The 17,623-nt window shown below is 41.5% G+C and overlaps 1 protein-coding gene across 1 annotated transcript; it reads left to right on the top strand.

Annotated features, from left to right (window-relative positions):
- Positions 1 to 6,804: 6,804 nt before the first annotated feature.
- tmie (transmembrane inner ear) lies at positions 6,805 to 17,493 on the top strand. Its single transcript, XM_061084606.1, has 4 exons — positions 6,805 to 6,912; positions 10,845 to 10,962; positions 11,698 to 11,847; positions 17,168 to 17,493. Exons 1-4 carry the CDS (start codon positions 6,805 to 6,807, stop codon positions 17,491 to 17,493), a joined length of 702 nt encoding a protein of 233 aa, XP_060940589.1.
- The last annotated feature ends 130 nt before the right edge of the window (positions 17,494 to 17,623 follow it).

Raw genomic sequence — 17,623 nt, 5'->3', positions numbered from 1 at the left:
AGGCCCTGTGACAGCAGAGAGGAGACACTAACCAGGGGAGCTGGCTGGTCCCTGCTCAGCCTCACGTCCAGCTGAGCCCTACCTTCTGCTGTCACACGTGTCAAACAGCAGCCTGTAGGCTCTCCCCCCCACCCCCTGCTGCACAGACAACACACACATCTCCTCATCCTCCTCCTTTTTCTACTTTCGAACCGTCATCGGCAGATTATGACTCTTCCTCTGCGAGTTCGGGTGACCTCAGTTTAACCACTTGAGTTCCTCGAGTAGCGGGGGTTTCAGCCCTAATGGCCCCAGACACGCGTTCCTAACGATTATAGAAATGCTTCACGCTGATAGGATGATCTCCCCGTGGTTTCGTATTTTGTCTGATTGCCGTTTCATAAATGTCCCTGTCACATTTTATTAAATCAATGCATGTCTTTTTGCACTGCTGGCAACTCAAAGTGCAGTTACAGGTGTAGGGAGCAGCAATGCATGTTTTCAAGTTATTTTTGTAAACCAATGAGACGTCCAATTGAATCAATGAGAATGGAGCCAAATCTTCCCCAGATGTTTTGAACATATTGTTTGCCTTCATGGCTCCAGATGGTCGTCCGTACACGTGTGACAGGCCAATGCAAACAGTAAACACCTCCGTTAAGTCCCCAAAAAAGCTGGAATATTCCTTTTAAATATTAGTGCTAATCATTTCTGACTTGAAACCAGCTGCGGGGGAATAGTGGTTGAAAGTGAATGCGGACTCAAGCTGCACAAACTCCAGCTGCAGTCCTCCCTGTGTTCCCCAGAGCACGTCACACGCACACGTATGTGATCTTAAACTCTTAAATTCAGAGCTCTTCTGGATGCGCGTATCCTGGTGGGAGTGGCCCTCACATTCATACAAACATTCACCCTAACATCCGAGTTATTTTCTTCCGATGCAGCCAGAAGGATTTCAGCAGAAACACCCTCCTCTTCTCCTGCTCTCCCCCCACTCCCCACCCCTTCCACATCACGCTTAATTTAAAACCGTGGCTGAGTTAGTGTGCTGCTTCAAACACCGCACTATTTCTTCCAGTACCCTGTGGGAGATTGGCAGGTCCCCATTGGACTGAGCGAGAAAGTGCCACAAGACAAAAATATCAGCGCTCGGGACAGGATGAAGAAAGCCTTTATGCTCAGGGCAACAAAACAGGGCTTGTGTTGAATACCTCCTGGATGGAAGGTGAGGCGCACTTTAGTGTAGCAGAGTGAGATGTGTCGCTGGAGGAGCAGAGGAGATACCAGGAGCCTCACCACCACGTGCCCTGCAGGTTTTGCCAAATGTATATGAAATGTAGCAGTGTGCATCAGAAAGGGTGTTGATGGAGCAAATACTTGTCACGGTCCCGAACTGCATCTAATTCCAGGGGAAATGTTTAAATGTTTTTTTTTTAATATATATATATATATATATATATATATATATATATATATATATATATATATATATCTGCCGTGACACAACTTCACTTGTTTTTGAGCATGTAGAATATTACCCAAAGCTTTTATTTTGAACATGTGATCCATGATAGGAGCCAGGTCACAATGCTTATTGCTGTTCAATAGCCATTTCACTGTAAAACTTTTTTTTTGCGCTGAAGATTAGCACAATAACGGCTGACTTCAGTCATTACAGGGTGTCATCACTTCCAAATAAATTACACCCTGCCAAACAATTTTAATATTGTTTTATGAGGCCGTATTACGCAGAAAGGTGTAGATTTATTCCAAAATGCCCAATAACCCACCAAACCAAACACAAACTTATGTAAACACAGCATACGTAAACAGCCTCACCTATTTGTCATTCCAGGTTTGAATGACTCCTTTCTCCATCCTTCTCCTCAGAGGTATTCCCTCGTTCTGGACCAATGCTTCCTGCAGACCATTGACTGCATCCAGAAACTAAAGTAAATAGTGGAGCTGTGAACGCAGAGGTTAAAGTTAGCCATCAGTATATGAGGGATCTGTGAACTTAAGTCAGGCCAGAAAACGGTTTGTGCCTCTATGAGTCCATTCATCTCCCAGTGCCTCTCATTTACATGTAATGGAAAGAAAATAAACAGCAGAGCCCTAATGTGCTCATTTACAGTAAGTAGGAGCAGAATAATAAGCTTTTATCGTAGCAGCGCTAATGCAATGATAAGCTCGTGTTTCTTTTTGTAAATGAAATGTTCCTGATTAAGTGTACAGGAGGAGCAAAACTGTTTTTGACACCGATATCAAGGACGTGGTGCACAGTGGCGCAGAATTGATGGTGACATGTTAACGAGACGAGCTCCGACAGCAGATTATCTGATCCTGATTTCGATCAGAGCCTCTTGCTCTTACTTCAACTGGCTCTTTAATTCAAAGTTATGTTTTTGTGTGACAGTGCAGTTTGGTTTCATGTCAACACTGTACGATCAAGGCTTCTTTTTTTCCCTCATTATTGTTTTACGTTTATAGGTTGCATCACTCTATGGCTTTGTGGTTTGTCATGTACTGTTTATCAACTGGTCTGCATCGATGCAATGTGAAGCCAAAAATCACAATTAAACATTCACTGAAACGTAAAATCTGCGCAGTCTCTTTTATAGACTACATCCTGGTGTGTATTAGACTTTACAGTAAAGTGATTTCTGTACATCTGGATTAAATAGACCTGCGATAAATACAGCAGCATCCTTGTAGAGACAGCACTGTAAATTTAAATCTGACAAGCGAAAAAAGAAATGGAAGAAATGTTTTGTTCTATAGAAAATCCAAAAAACATCCATAATGGTGGTGGTGGCACTGCTTCACAAAACACCTGCTGTATTGTGCCACATAACAGACTTTGAGGGACAAAAGTGCAAAGGCACAGAGAACAAAGTGTTTCTGAAATGGTGACACCCTGCTCCGAAAATTGCCATCTTCTACAAAACCACCTGTGCTCCAGGTACCATCTCCCCCCCCACACACACACAACCACACACAACCACCTACTGTTTCTGTAGAAAAATATCTGTCACCCTTGAACCGCGGCTCGTCTTGCAGCCCGCCCCCTTTTAACGGTAAAACTATTTTCACACTCAAAATGGAATCGCTGTCTGTGTTGTATCAAGCAGAGCATTTGTAGTCCTGGAAATGAAAATAAAAAAAAGCTGCTTTGTTTTAATTCAATATCTAGTGGTCGACTACTGTCGTTGCTGCATTGTGATACCTCAACAAACCCTCCGCTGTCAGAGAAGACCCACAGTGTGCACATTATAGGGATAGTTCCCCCAAAAATTAAGATTCACTCATCACCACTATGCTGATGGAAGGTTTGGTGAAGTGTTTGAGACGACCACTTGACAAACAAAGACTATGGTGCTGACCTGCGATGGCGACTGCAAGGCAGGAGCCGCAGTAACGGGGGGGGGGGGGGCCGTAAGCCCCTTAAAGAACACGGTTGTTGAACAAGTCCCTTAACACACGGCGACACAATGGCATTGACTTTTTGCTCGCTAATGTGCCGGTGGGATCTGCTGCCTGGGCACCGCTCATCATCACAGGCGGCTGACTTTTGTAGTTTTACCATTATATGGTAGTTCACATAGAAAGAGACAGAAATAATTGGGAGAGACAAAGAGGATGACATGCCAGCTGAGCCACTGTGACGCCCCAGGAGGCTGCTTTACTGCTCAGAGAAATACTGTCTGCGCCTGCTTCATGAATATGAATGTATAAAGTTTTGCCCGTACAACAATCACATCCCGCATTAATGCTCATCGGATCCTCGTTGTGTCTTCAGAGGTTCATATGCTGCAGCACTTTATGTAGCGCTCCATGTAAAAGATATTTCAAGCTTTGCAGATAATCCTACATCAGTATCACATATACCACTTTATTGAAAAATGTATCCACCAGGATCCTCACATTAATATACCTCACATTTCCAGCCCCCCGTACTCTCCTCTGCCCCCTGACACCAGGCGTTAATGGCTCCAAGCGTGTTTCCTCTATCAAACAGGATGTAGCTCAGCAGACGGCCATAGGACCAAAAGGTCAAACGCTCAGCGGTTGTCCCACTGAAGGCGACCTTTTGACCTGCCTGGAAGTCCTTTGAGGCTTAAAGGTGCAACATGTTACTCAAGACCTGTTAGTGTTGTTGATACATATGGTTCAGCCAATCACCTGTCCTTCTCCATACGGCTTCATGGCCACCTTTAGGGATTGTGTAGCAACAAACCATCCGGTGTGTTCAGTTAAAACATCTTCCTCATTATGTTGTTCACAGCGTTAAATTGGTTCAGGCTTCAATGTATCACTGTTCAATAATAAACTAGAATTAGATCATTAGAGCACATATAACTGCACCAAGGGTCCTATCTCACAATGTTCAAGAAAGTGATAAACAATTCGGCCCTTTGTTTGGATCTGTGTCGAAATTTGTGATATTCCCTTCCGTAGTTTTTGCATAACCCTGCTGACAAACACATAAACAGACGGGGGTGAAAACATAACCTCCACACAGTTCACATTACCTGCTTCATATCTAAACTAAATGGTGCTTTCTTACCATGTCAAGTAAAGTGAAAACATTTTCCTGAACACACTGGTTTTTACGAATCCATTTCAACATGTTTTGGGTTCTTGGTTGGGTTGTGCACCAACCCTTCACACAATTTAATGGAGATCGGTTCAATATTTTTTAACTAATAATGCTGACAGATCTACAATTAAAACATAGGCAATTATCACAATTAGATCCTTTATCATTAGCATCATTGACCTTTGTAAAAACAGACACCTTACAATCAAAGAACTGGCTTCAAACTTTCTCCGTCTGCAAGTAAAATGTCAATGTTTCCTGACACCCACTTTGTTGCTTTGTTAACTATAACAAAAATAGAAATCCAAGATCTCATGTGGCTTTGAATTGCCACAATAGTTTGAAGGAGAGAGTTAATGACAAAAGCTTTATAGATACCAGAGTTAGAAACACAGCAGGCTCCCCTGTATAAACCAGCAGCTGAATGTGGTATTGCGTTCAATACTGCTGACAAAAGCCAATCCCCGGGAGCTGAATGAGACTGAAGACGAGGGTTCTCATTAAAACCCCAAACTCTCGGGATGGGGCTGGAAGGCTGCGAGCATACATATACTACTAATGATCATCAGGATGTCAGATACAAGGGTGTTCTTTAAGTGTGTGTTCTGTGATACACACAGATGCAGAGTGGGTGTTTCCTGGTGATTTCTTCTGCAACTTTAATCTCTGACAACAAGATATTCCGTCACAACCAATTACAGAATTAGGACCATGAAATTAGTTAATGGAAAAATAATGAGGCAGAATCCACTTTGACCAATAAATGAAGTTTGCTTCTGTTTGTCTCTCTACGGTCATTTAACTGACATCTATGTGAGACTTTAAGTTTGAAAAATATATGCTGCATTCACAATAGCAACAGAAAACATCAAGTTGTGAAAAAGACAGAAAAGCAATTAGACCAGTACAATACTCCAAAAAGTGCTCCAATCCATATTTCTGAATAGATTATTCACTTCCTGGTGGCAAATTTGATAAAAACATCAATACCGCTCCTCTCACAGTAGTTGACAGTTGAATACAAGTCTTAGATTAGCAGAAACTTTCATATTTGTCCAGAAACCCAACTCCAAAATCCACTTTAATGTTGATGCTGCATACGTAGCCAATTTACACACGTTTTGTTATTGTGCGCATCTTAATAAATTGATATTTCATTGTTGTTTCTAAAGCTTGTTGTTTGTAATTGTAAAGTATTGGTACATCAATCCAGAGTTTCCTTTGGTGTTTGTATTTTGTGAACAGAGAGAAACAGTAGACATCTTAATTTCTCCTTTACTATTGTGCACACAAAGAAAATGATGTAGGAACCTGAAAGTATTACATACTTGCGGATTGGTTCAAATGGTCATGTTTCATCATTTTCACAAAAGTACTATTTTCCCCGTGGGTTACTTCTTCCATTTATTTTGTATTTAAAAACAGACAACACAACAGTCGGCCTCACAAAAAAGCTACAAGGATGATTTCCCCATAATTGTAAACATGAAAGAAAGAGAGCGTATAGATTGAGGCCAGACACAGTACACACGTTGTAACCCTAAACCACACAACTTGAAATGACAAGATTTTCCCACCTGAGTCGAGCACTAATAACTCTTGCCAAAGTAATTTCAATCCAACCCTTTTTGTCCTCAGGCAGGTGCGTGTTAAAATTGGATTCCTCGGTTCTGTTGCTCTTCCTATTTTTCCAAGGCTGTGTGAACATATTTTTTTTTTACACTCCAGGCAATAAAAATGACGACGCTCGCAGCCATTTGCCTCACTGTCCTGCGCAGGCCTTCCTCTTGGTTAACGGTGCTTCCCATCCCCCCCACGTTGTGTGAACTGTCCCCAGCAGGATGAGCTGACTGTAAACCACACCAGATCTATTGATTAATTAATGTAGCCTAACTGCAGGGCTGCCTCTTCCTCCATTGTAGTGGAGCTGTTTTCAGCTGGCTGCAGTGGTGACGGTGGTCGGTGATTCTCTGGGTTCCTGCAGTGTTGTGGCAGAAAGACAAGGGATACAGGGAAGAGCAGCGGTAGCAGACAACTGTGTATGGGAGGAAGCAGTCAGCACCATAGGCACCATTAATCACCCAGGGCCATTGTGGTCCTGTCCTGTACACGGCGCCAGTACAGGCAGGCGGGCAGACAGAGAGAGAGAAGGAGGTAGAGAGTGGGAAGCATAGGGAGAGGGAGAGAGGGGGCAGAGTGGCTGCAGGGAGGAAGAGGGGCAGAAGATGGTTGGGGAGCCTGTATGTCCAGCTCAGCCCCTGCTGCGGGGCTGGGGAGCAGTGCTGCTGTCCCAGTGCTTGTCCTCCGTGTTCTCCCAGGTCCCGGATCCTGCGGTAAGAGCCTGAATGCATCTCTGTGTCCTCCACAGGTTCCTCTGGAGGAGGGAATATCCCGAGGGTCTTTCTGTGATGGGTGCAGGTGCTTTGCCTTTTTAAAAACGTAGCTTTGTGTGATTTACGGTCTTTGTTTGGTCGCCAAGACTGTTGCTTTGCTTGCCTTTTAAAAATGCGATTTGACGTTAATACCCGACACACAATTGGGTCTTTACTTGAACAGCGAAGGGACACGTGCTTGAGTGGGAGCACGGGAGGATAAATAAGATGAGTCCTGGTACGACCAAGTTGTTTTTGTGCTCCTGGGCTCAAGAGAGGAGGTTTATATTGCATCTAACATTAGTATTTTGAAATGGCAACAAAAATAGCATCTGAAATCCATTATGTTTTCTAAAAATAAGGTAGCAGGATAAAAGAATAGGCGACTTACCTACATTGTGAAAACATAAGTGAATAGATAAAATATCACTAAAGACTTGACTTTAATATCATTAAAGTCAACACTTATGGTTGTACAGTATATTACAGAAATCATAAGGAAACTAAGAGAAGAAACTAGGCTTGAGATTGTGATGTGCTGAATTTTGATGCTGGTTCAAGGCAATACATGTATGTCAAAAAACATTTGATTATGTTTTTGTATACATCCATATGGAGGAAAGTCATAATTGAGATATAAATTGTGGATATTTCTACAAATAACCCTGTTCTGACACGTGACCTCAACATTCTCTTCACTTTGCTCTGCAGCAAACTAACACTTGAGCTTTCCGGTTGCCAGACGCTAGAAACTTCCACAAGCAGCCTCCCGCCAGCTGCTTCACAGATTTCTAAAAGTACAGACATGATGAACTTTGTGTTGGTGACAGATGTTGCTCAGTAAACAAATGTAATGTTCATACTTCAATTACCGTGATCAATCGATCTGTATTGTAGCCTGTGCAGTTACCAGACAACGAACACTTGATCTGACCTTTAATTGCGAGTGGTGGAGGCAAAATAAATTCAGGTGAACACTCTATTGATCCTCTGTAGTCCTCAAAATGAGGTGTCAAAGCTCAAAATACTACACTGCTAGGTATACCAATGTGTGTATTGTCGTCCATAGCAAAAAAGCAGCTTTACATTCTCACAAATCAACACACACCACATACCTCATGGTCACAAACTTGTACTTTTCAGATCCACACATACTTCGACTATCGCTGCTACTCAGCGTCATCCACTTGAAAGGCTCCAACAGGATCTGAATACTGTGGACTTGAAAATCCGTTTTTGTAAATGATAACTGGATCATTGGTCCAATATGGGTATCAGAGTATCCCAGTGCTGCTTTTCCCATGTTAATCTTCATGTAACGAACAAATCAACCATCCAACAAAACAAAGTCTGTACTAATTGTGATATACGATTACCACGAGGTAACTCCAGGTCGCTGTGATTCTGAGTTTGTGCTGTTTGTTCCCACCAAAACAAAACTTGCGACTTAAAGCTGCTAATCCCGCCACATGAAATGCCCCTCCAGAGTGAAGGACTTAGAATTACATAATCTCACTTGAGGCAAAAGAAATTGTTATTATTTGAGAGCCGTGCTAAATATCCTCATCAAGGATAATCCTTCTGTGGGAGTCGCACAACCGCAGCACAAAATTCATTGCGATCATTTTCTTTGCAGCGTCTTTGTTGAAGTTCACAGTCCCTCTTGTGTCCTCGACGGGAGACAAACAGTAGAAGCCCCGAAGACGGCTTGTAGTCACATTTCGGCATGTTGGCTCGCCGACGAGTATCAGATCCTATACACAGTAAAAGCAGGTTATTTTTACCCTGGTGTCTGCACAAAAGAGATTTGTTTGATTCTCTCCACTCAAACTCGAAGAAATACTTACCGCCCAATTGAGCTTATTCTTCATATCGAATCTTCTGTCTCAGTCCTCAGTGTTCACCATCGTAGCTTATATTTAGAACGATTCTCAGAACATGTTTCTATTTCACCAGTAATGGGGTTATCGGCAAAGGCACTATATGTGATAAATGTCCATTTTCTAATGCATTGCCTGTTTCTATGGACTAAAGTATAGAGTTTCCACAACAACTTTCTATCATTCAATTAAGTGATCAATTTACAGTGGACAGGGGGTAAAAGGCTCCTGATGGTTTTATCTGCAGGCGGCTCCAAGGCATTGATCGAACACACACAGTTTTTCTTGCAAATATTGGACCCAATCCCCACCCGTGGTTCTTTTGGACACTATTCACCGAATTTCTTCCAGCAGAGAATTAAGGCATCAAAGGCCATTGTGAAAATTCGGAGAATACACAAGCACAGGCCAGAAACCAGCTTACTCTAACTGCAGTGACTCCCTACATCTAACCCAAGACAATACACAACCAAATCATTCCAATGATCAAATGATTTCTTGACTACTGTAGTGGAAAATTCTACTGTTCCTGTAGTGCCTGTAAGGTCAACACAGGTTCAAATGTATCTGATCATAAGTTCTTCTGTTTTCAAGTGACCCGGGTTCATATGAGTCATTGAACTGTGTTTGTTCCTGAAACTTTCTCTAAAAATCTATTGTTGGAGATCGTGTCTAGACACTGTCTCGTCAAAGTTCCTGTTTCAAATGCTAAATCTTAAGTTTCTTTATGATGTTATTGATGCTGTGATCAGATGATCTGCCTGTCCACGTGTGCTGTTCATGTGTTTGTGTAAAGTCCCTCTGAGTGTTTTGAGGAACTCAGGGGGGGCTTCTTAACTGCCAGTTCCTGAGAGACTCTTCGCACTCTCAAGCAGACAGCCTTGCTCTCAGTTTGATTGTGTCCGGAGCTTCGTTAATAAAAGACAGACTAGCTGTTTGTTTGATTCACTCTTTATTCCTGATGACGACGTAAAATTGCCATAACACTACCAACAATATAAACGAAGTGCAAACTTTGCTTACTCAAATAATAGTAAAGTGTTAAAGTTAAAGTGAAAACCCCCACCACCATCGCCAACACATGACACAGATTTGTCCGTTCTTGCCTTCAAACCTCTAAGACTATGGAGACATGGCAGAAAGCCTCATTAAGGGTTTCTCACGATAGTGTTGTTGCAGTTTCTATAAACAAACAGAATTTGAGCAGGTCTGGAAAGATTAGGTGGATAGTTTAGGTCGAAGTCTGTAAGTCAAGTTCAGCTCATTTGAATTAAACCAATCGAAGTAAATATTAAATAACATTGATAGGTTGACTTTACCCAGAGGCAGGTCCAAGTGGCTCCTCTCCTTGATAACTTCCGCACACAGCATGCTGTCTTTTACGTCTTGTTGTTGTTCTGTGCATGCGTGTCCCATCCGGGCCATGACCAGTTCAAATTGGAGTCTGATATTGGCCACCTTTTAAAAGATAATGTGAACAGCTCTTGTTGCACATCCGAGGCTTGAAGTGTGATGACATTGTGGTATTGACCCTCACAGACTCTGGAGAGGTGAGGCTGTAGTGGCATTAGATGTATGTCTGTGGATAAACTGTCCTGAGAGGATACTGAAATTTCCACTAAACACTTTTTAAATTTGACATTTGTGCGATGACTGGGGATTGGGGAATTCTGTGACCGTTTGAGGACTTGACATTTTTTTCTTTGATGTCCGAGATTGTGAGACATGGCTGCAAATGAGTAGAGTAGATTCAACAACAGCTTCATTAATTCATTTGCGCTCAAATTGAAAAAGATAAAGGAGTGACACCAATTACTTTGGTGACAAACTTCATTTCCTGAAGGTCAGTGTTATCACACAGAAATCTGGGCATAATCCTCTTTGGTTTCCTCTCAGAACTTGTTTACTCCCTGAGGTTGGCTCTCTGCTGTAATACTCGTTTCTGAAGATTTATTTATGGCGTGCAGATACTTAGGTCAATTCTTTTTCCTTTTTTCCCTCTTTCCCCAACAGCTAGCGTCTACAGAGCCCCCTCCGAAGCCGGACCCCGTGACCTCAGAGACCGTCGTTTTCTGGGGGCTCCGGTTATGGCAGGTCATTGGCATCTTTGCCATGTTTGGTTTGGCAGTTGGTCAGTATGTCTCATTAAGTCACTTTGTTTTCACCCTCATTAATCATTCTTGAAACACAGAAAGCTATAATGAGAAATAACTGCAGTCCAATGAGGTCTGTGCATGAACCCCTCCAGAATATGGCTATCAAGCAGAGTGTGAGTAGAAGTGGCCCAGATATTACGTCAGGGAATAAAAAATCACAATCACTTATGCAGTGGCATGAGGAAAGGGAAACTACAAGACTATATCTCAAATCTTTGTTTCAATATGCTGGTGTTGTTCTTAAAGTTGTACATTTCCACTCAGTACAACTGAGACAATTCTAATGTAATCTCTAATTGACTAATTGGGTTTTATTCACACAGGTTTGACAGGTGCATCTATCTCAAGTTTTCTTGAGGAGTAAAATCATATTTTTCGATAAAAGACTGAAAAACAGTCTATCTCGTGGTTTAAGCTAAACGGTATATTTTGCAAATAATCTTCCTCTTAGTTTAGCTTGTTAGAAGACTATTGCCGATAATGGTTTAAGGTGAAAGTTAAATGAAATTATTCAAATGAGTCCTTTGAGATTTGTCTGTAGCAAATTAAACAACAGTCTATCCACCAGTTGTTGAGACATTTCACGAATATATCCAAACCTGGGCAAAATATAAGTAAATCTATCCATCTATCAGTTGATCTACACGCTCTACATATTCTACTGAATTAAAGTCCTTGTGTCTTGTGTATTTTGTCCCTCTCTCCCTCAGTTATCACCCTGTGCTGTATATTCAAATGTCGAATCCCGAGAACCAAAAAGGAAATCGAGGCGCGAAACCAGCAAAGGCAGGCCGCCAAGAAATACGCCAACACATTAGAGACAGTGCCACCTCTGAACGAGCTGACTGAGATCCCAGGATGTGAGTCCCTCTTTATTATCTCTCGAGTGTTAATATCTCTTCATTAAATTTAATAATAACAATAACAAGCAGGAGCTCTGACTCCGCTGTGATTTGCTCTGCTTGCTTTCTCTTGTGCCACAGTTTCTTTTTAATCCTTTGTGTGGAGCTGCACACTAGCAGCCTCCGGTGCTGGTGACTGCAAATGAGAAAATTGGAAATAAATAAAGACGGTTTGACCCGTCATAGACACCGACTGCTCATTATGTCCATTTAGGGCAGTCTGTCGTTGCTTTATGTTTAAGAACAGCCTTCATCTGAAAACCAGGAAGAATACCTTTAATGAGTTGAGCTCTCTGGGGAGAGCTGCCTATTTTATGATGTCTTATCTCTGAGCAGAGGGGCGTAGTTGATTGACTCTCGACTGTTGTAGTCTTACTCAGGGATTACGGCGAAGAGGACAGCTGTCTTTTTACGTAACTTCTTCTCCAGGGCAGCTGTAATTTTTTTATTTTCCCTCTCCTCTTGTTATCGCACAAGATTGGCTTCACTTAATTCTTCTGCTCTTTATGCTTCTGCTCTGTACTAAATTTACTCTTCTTACTCTTTTATTCTTCTTCTTTTCTCCTTCTCTTCTGTTCTCCTCCAGCTGCCCTCGATGCCTCTGCAGTACAAACAGTGTCTGAGCAGGTCCAACCTCAAAGTACTGAAAACAGCCAGCTCTCTGTAGCTGGGGTCAGCGAAGAGCAGCCCAGCTCCCTCAGTTTGCCCGAGACGGCATAATTCTTCCTCCTTTGCTTTGAATCTTATCTTCTGTCACACTTGGTCACTCTTTGTTAGGAGACTTTAAAATAAACAGCAAAAAAAAATAGTGTATACACATTGGCGACCAAGTCCCTTTCATGCATCTACCATCATTTTTCCTGTAGTCTTTCTTTAATGCCTGATACGTAATGCTTGGAGTTTATATACAGAAAGTAGAGCACAACTTGAACTTTGCTTGCAGGTGGTTGATGTGCAGCAGTGACGTTCACTCATGGCTCCAGAATACAGATCGTACTGCGTTTTACAAATATTATTCTTTTAGAGCAGCTGGACTTTTGTAGTTTATACTTTTGTATTTTGTAAAGCTTGCATCTCCCTTCAAGCCTAAATGCTTTTGATAAAAATGCCCAGATATGCATGAAAAAGTTACAATAACCCAAATTTTGTAAGAAATTTGAGGCAATGTTAAGTAGCGCATGCAGCTGTTTGTGCTCCACTGTACGCTTGTCTTTACCTGACTGTTTCCTTTTCTCAGATTTACTTTGACTAAAGCAAATCATCCATACAATTTCCTTCCTGTGTTAATTAAAATTGATTATAGATGTCGGCGCTGGTGTCATCTGTAATTATAAATGCTTGTCTTCCTCTCGGGATTTTGACTTGTGGTAACCTAAACTGTCTCAACATGCTCAGCTGTGGCTTCTCCAGGTTAGGAGCGGTGACGGATAAGTCCTGACATCTGTCTCGTCTGGCTCCTCCTGATGATTTATTACGCATTTGTGTGAATAAATGCAGAAATTAATTGTGGTGGAAAAAGCATTGAGCTGTCAATACTTTTTTTTTTTTCTTGCCCTGGAATTTGTGTCAAATGAAATGGGCATAAGAAGAAGGGGGAGAATAAATTAGAAGAAAAACCTACCATAGCGAGAGTCAGTCTGTCTTCAATCTCCGCAGAGAGTTGATCTAATATGCATCGCAGTGAATCCTCTTGCGTGACGATTTAACTAATCAACCATGTGGCCGGGAGAGGAGCTGAAGGGGCTGTACTGACTGCAGCCATTATAAATAGTAAAGATGAACACGTATTTATCGGCCGCTCTCAACCATGAACTCCAAACCATACTGTAATTTGCTTCTAGGGGGAGAGCAGCATCCCTGTGAGCAAATATGCAAATTGCTTCCTTTCTCAACTGATTATATCATGAATTGTGCCACAAGAATCATCTGACAATCCCAATGACCACGTACAGCGAATGCAAAGAACATTGTGATATAAAATTAATAATTCATAATGAAAACTTTTATGTATTCATTTTTTCAAACGAGGGCTTGATTATGCGGAGAAACACAAATGTTGCTCCGTTGTAAAGACACTGATTGTAAATTAGCAGTTTAAATCAATGTTACAAATGAGCATCAAGATATGTCTGCTCTCATCTCTCTGATGTGTCCGCGAATATATTTTTCACACAAAACCTGCCGTTTGTCAAATAAGGAAAAAAAACGTTCTTCAGGGATAAAAGAAAATCAACGTTACCTTAATTATGTGTCTGCAGGGGATTCACATTTCCACTCAACTTTTCTTTGCCTTTTATTTTCTTCCTGTTCACTAAGGACTCTCTTTTTCAGTCCTCTGTATTTTGAGTATAGGAACAATACAAGACCTACTGCATGGATCATGATTATAACCTAATGTTAAATCAGATCTGAAATCAACTGCTCAATCAATCTGCTCTGATTCAACTCGCATCTCGCATTTACAGAAAGCAGAGATGTAGATTGTTAAAAGAGCCTAACATGTCCGAGCACATTGCTACATGTTACTGTAAGTGACTGGATCAACGGCAAAGATAGGTGCATTAGAAACATATGGGTGATATGCAGGAGACTAATCTAATGTGGGAGAAAAGACGTCCCTTATGCAAACGCTTGTGAGAATAAACTTCAGTTTTGTGGGTTGAAGAAAATACGTGACGTACAAAAAACAAAGAACATGTTATTTTCACCGTTAAGATGTCCAACATTCTCTCTCGGGCTCACCAAACCTTTAAAAGCATTATCATATCTCTTAAAACGCACATTGTGAGGAAGGAACCAAATCTTCCTCTCGCGTGACCCCTTTCTCTCCCTCTGCCTTGCACGACTTCAACACAGGGAGGAAAATAACGAGTTGTGACTAACTCTCTTATTTGTTCTCGACCAGACCTGATACTTCGACATCACATGTTTCCAACTGGGCTGGAAATGAGGGTGGTCTCAGCGTCACCGAACCGTTACGGCTCAAACACGTTCAAACACATTTCTCACACATCTAAAGCTCTGGATAAGTTCATTTGAGGTTCACAGCGAGAAAGGGAAGTTGCTCTGGTTACAAGTCTCGCTCGGTTTCTTGTACGACAGGGATATTCGTTTAATGCGTTTTCTGAAAGGAGCCCTACTTATAATTTGAATTCACACTCGTCAGACTGAACAAGATTTTATTTAATCACACTTTCACTGGTAGGAGTAGAACTGCATAATGACATGCACACATTTGGTTCTGCACACACAAGATGCAGGTTCAGTCAGAGAGAAATAATAGTATTTTAAAAAGCACACAACTGTAGTATGTGTATTGCATATGATTTTGGCTTTACTATATTCTTACAGAAAAATACATATAATTGTAACATGTGTAACCTGTGAAAGAAGTCATCTTTTCCCTGGGAATCTATGACTCTGAACCTGGAGGAGTATCTTCAAAAGGTTCAGTGTGTAAGATTTAGGTGTAACGGATCAATTGGCAGAAAATAAAAATAAAATAATCCTAATGATGTAGTTCAATTCTTTGTGAAGTTCCATCATCACTGATGAGTAGCAGACTTCTTTAACTTTACAAAGCATTGAACTACACCCAGGTTCATCCGTTTCAACCAGTCGCCGTCAGTGTTTGTTCCTTCAACTCATATCAAAATGGATACAGAATCTCGCGTAAATGTGATGCTAATAAACAACGAGCAATATGGAATCTCCAGTCATGGTGTGTCTGTGAGTTTGTGCCGGTCACCGACCCACACGGACCCTAACCTGTTCCAAGCCTCAGAAGCCACCCGCTAGCTCCGCCCCTGGAATATGCCAAGAAGATTTGTATCAGCTGCATCTGTGCTGAGCATTTGACATTTAAGAGATGTGTCAGGGTCCAGGCCTTTCGTTGAAGGCAGCGTTAACCTTTAATTATTCCACGACGCTGCACAACAGGAAACGGGGGCAAAAAGTCAAGTCTTAGTTCCAACTTTGACTAAAACTGGAACAATAACATCTGGGTTTAAAAATCTGACATTCAATTACATCGCATCATTGAGCCATCACCATCCACCGGCTCTAACCTGCCGCTCCGATGAAATCATATCTCCGGGTTTTGTCTAGATCACACAGGTGTAAAAGTAAACATGTGGAAAAAGGGTAAATTGAAAGAGTGGAGAGTATAAGAAGACAGAATCAGTCAAGACAAGGGAACATATTCATGGAGTTCTGTTGGTTGGTTGATTATTTTATGTCGCCTGGATTCATCCACCACAGTGGCTCCGGCAACTATTGACATTTGGTGTTTTGTCATTCGGTTCCTTGGCCTGTGTTAGTGTATCCTGTGTGTGTCTGAAGCTGAAGTCTGAAGCTTCTGTAGAGCACCGGGATAATGTTTGCTTTGCTACTTGAAAAAGAGAAAATGAATTGACAAAGTGCTCATATTTCACATCAGGTGTAATTTGTTAACTCTCGCTTGAAGCTGTTATTTTCTTTTCCTTTTGTTCGGCGCCTGAAAATAAATAACTCATGTGGGCTGAAATGTTCTTTGACCTGTCGACCTCTGACTTTTCTCAGTTTTCATTTAAAAACACAAAACTGCTTATAGTCATAGATGCCGGTCCCAGAAATCATATTATTTAATCAAAATTCAGGAAATTGGTCGAAAAAAAGAAGAAGAAAAAAGCCTCACAATGTTAAAAATAATATGGGGAAAGATTTGTGGCATTATCTGGGTTTATGCCTAAATGTTTTGGATTTAATGGAAATTAGTTCAGTACTTTTACCTTGACCTGCTGAAAAAAACATAAAAACAAGCAGGAGTATGTGCTCTATTGTGTGATAGCAGGTTTGTCTTATAGTTACACCATGGCAGTGTAAAAAATTCAAACTCATACTCATACTTTATTCTAAATACCCATTTTATTTGGTTGTACTAAATCCAATAACTTCAATATCAATATCCTACCCCTCTGAGCCTCATGCACTTGCTCTGCCTGTCACCTCTTGAATAATTGAGATAAAAACATTGTCTCTGTCACTAACTGACTGTAAACCTTTGTTCTCCATTCCTCAGCCTGAAAGCACTTCAAACAATCCAATTAAAAGAATAAATAGACCATGCTTATGAGGACAGATAGAAACAGATGTGCCTTCATTATATGTAACCTACTTAGGCCGGCATTCTGTCGGATTAAATTCTTTCTTCCAATTAGCTATGGAGGCAGAAACCTGATGATACCTGATGTCTTTTTTTCTTTTTTTTTTCACTTTTCTTTCTCCCCCGTGCCCGCAGCTGCGAAAGTAGAAGAAAAGGAAGAGGTGACGACCGTGTCTGGGAAAGTGGATGCTGATAAAGGAGAGAAGAAGACCAAGGAGGGCAAGAAAGAAGGCAAGGGTGCCAAAGAGGGGAAAGGAGATGAAAACGATGCACCAACAAAGAAGAAGGGTGAGAAAGGTGAAAAGGGAGCAAGCAAGAAGGAGGACGCAGACGGGAAAGGGAGGAAATCTGGAGAGAAAGGGGACAAGGGGGAGAAAGGAGGTAGAGGGGGTGCTAAGGAGGGAGCTAAAGGGGGGGCTAAAGGGGGAGCTAAAGGGGGGGCGAAGAGGGCTCAAAAGTGAACTGAACCTTCCACTGACACAAACCGAAAAGAGACTATTTCATTTTTCACCGCAAGCATTTCAGGCACTTTTTTCTGAAATGAAATTTGTATGATACTATATTTGAAATAAAGAAAAATCTTAAGTATAA

Source organism: Limanda limanda, chromosome 13 (genome assembly GCF_963576545.1).
Source record: "Limanda limanda chromosome 13, fLimLim1.1, whole genome shotgun sequence".
NCBI lineage: Eukaryota > Metazoa > Chordata > Actinopteri > Pleuronectiformes > Pleuronectidae > Limanda > Limanda limanda.
The sequence above is the reverse complement of the archived record's forward strand: the minus strand, read 5'-3'. Positions and strand labels throughout refer to the sequence as shown.

Coding starts and splice junctions, on each gene's coding strand:
- tmie (XM_061084606.1), top strand. CDS start 6,805: ATGGTTGGGGAGCCTGTATGTCCAGCTCAGCCCCTGCTGCGGGGCTGG. Junction 6,913..10,844: donor CCCAGGTCCCGGATCCTGCG/GTAAGAGCCTGA, acceptor TTTCCCCAACAG/CTAGCGTCTACAGAGCCCCC. Junction 11,848..17,167: donor GCTGACTGAGATCCCAGGAT/GTGAGTCCCTCT, acceptor CCGTGCCCGCAG/CTGCGAAAGTAGAAGAAAAG.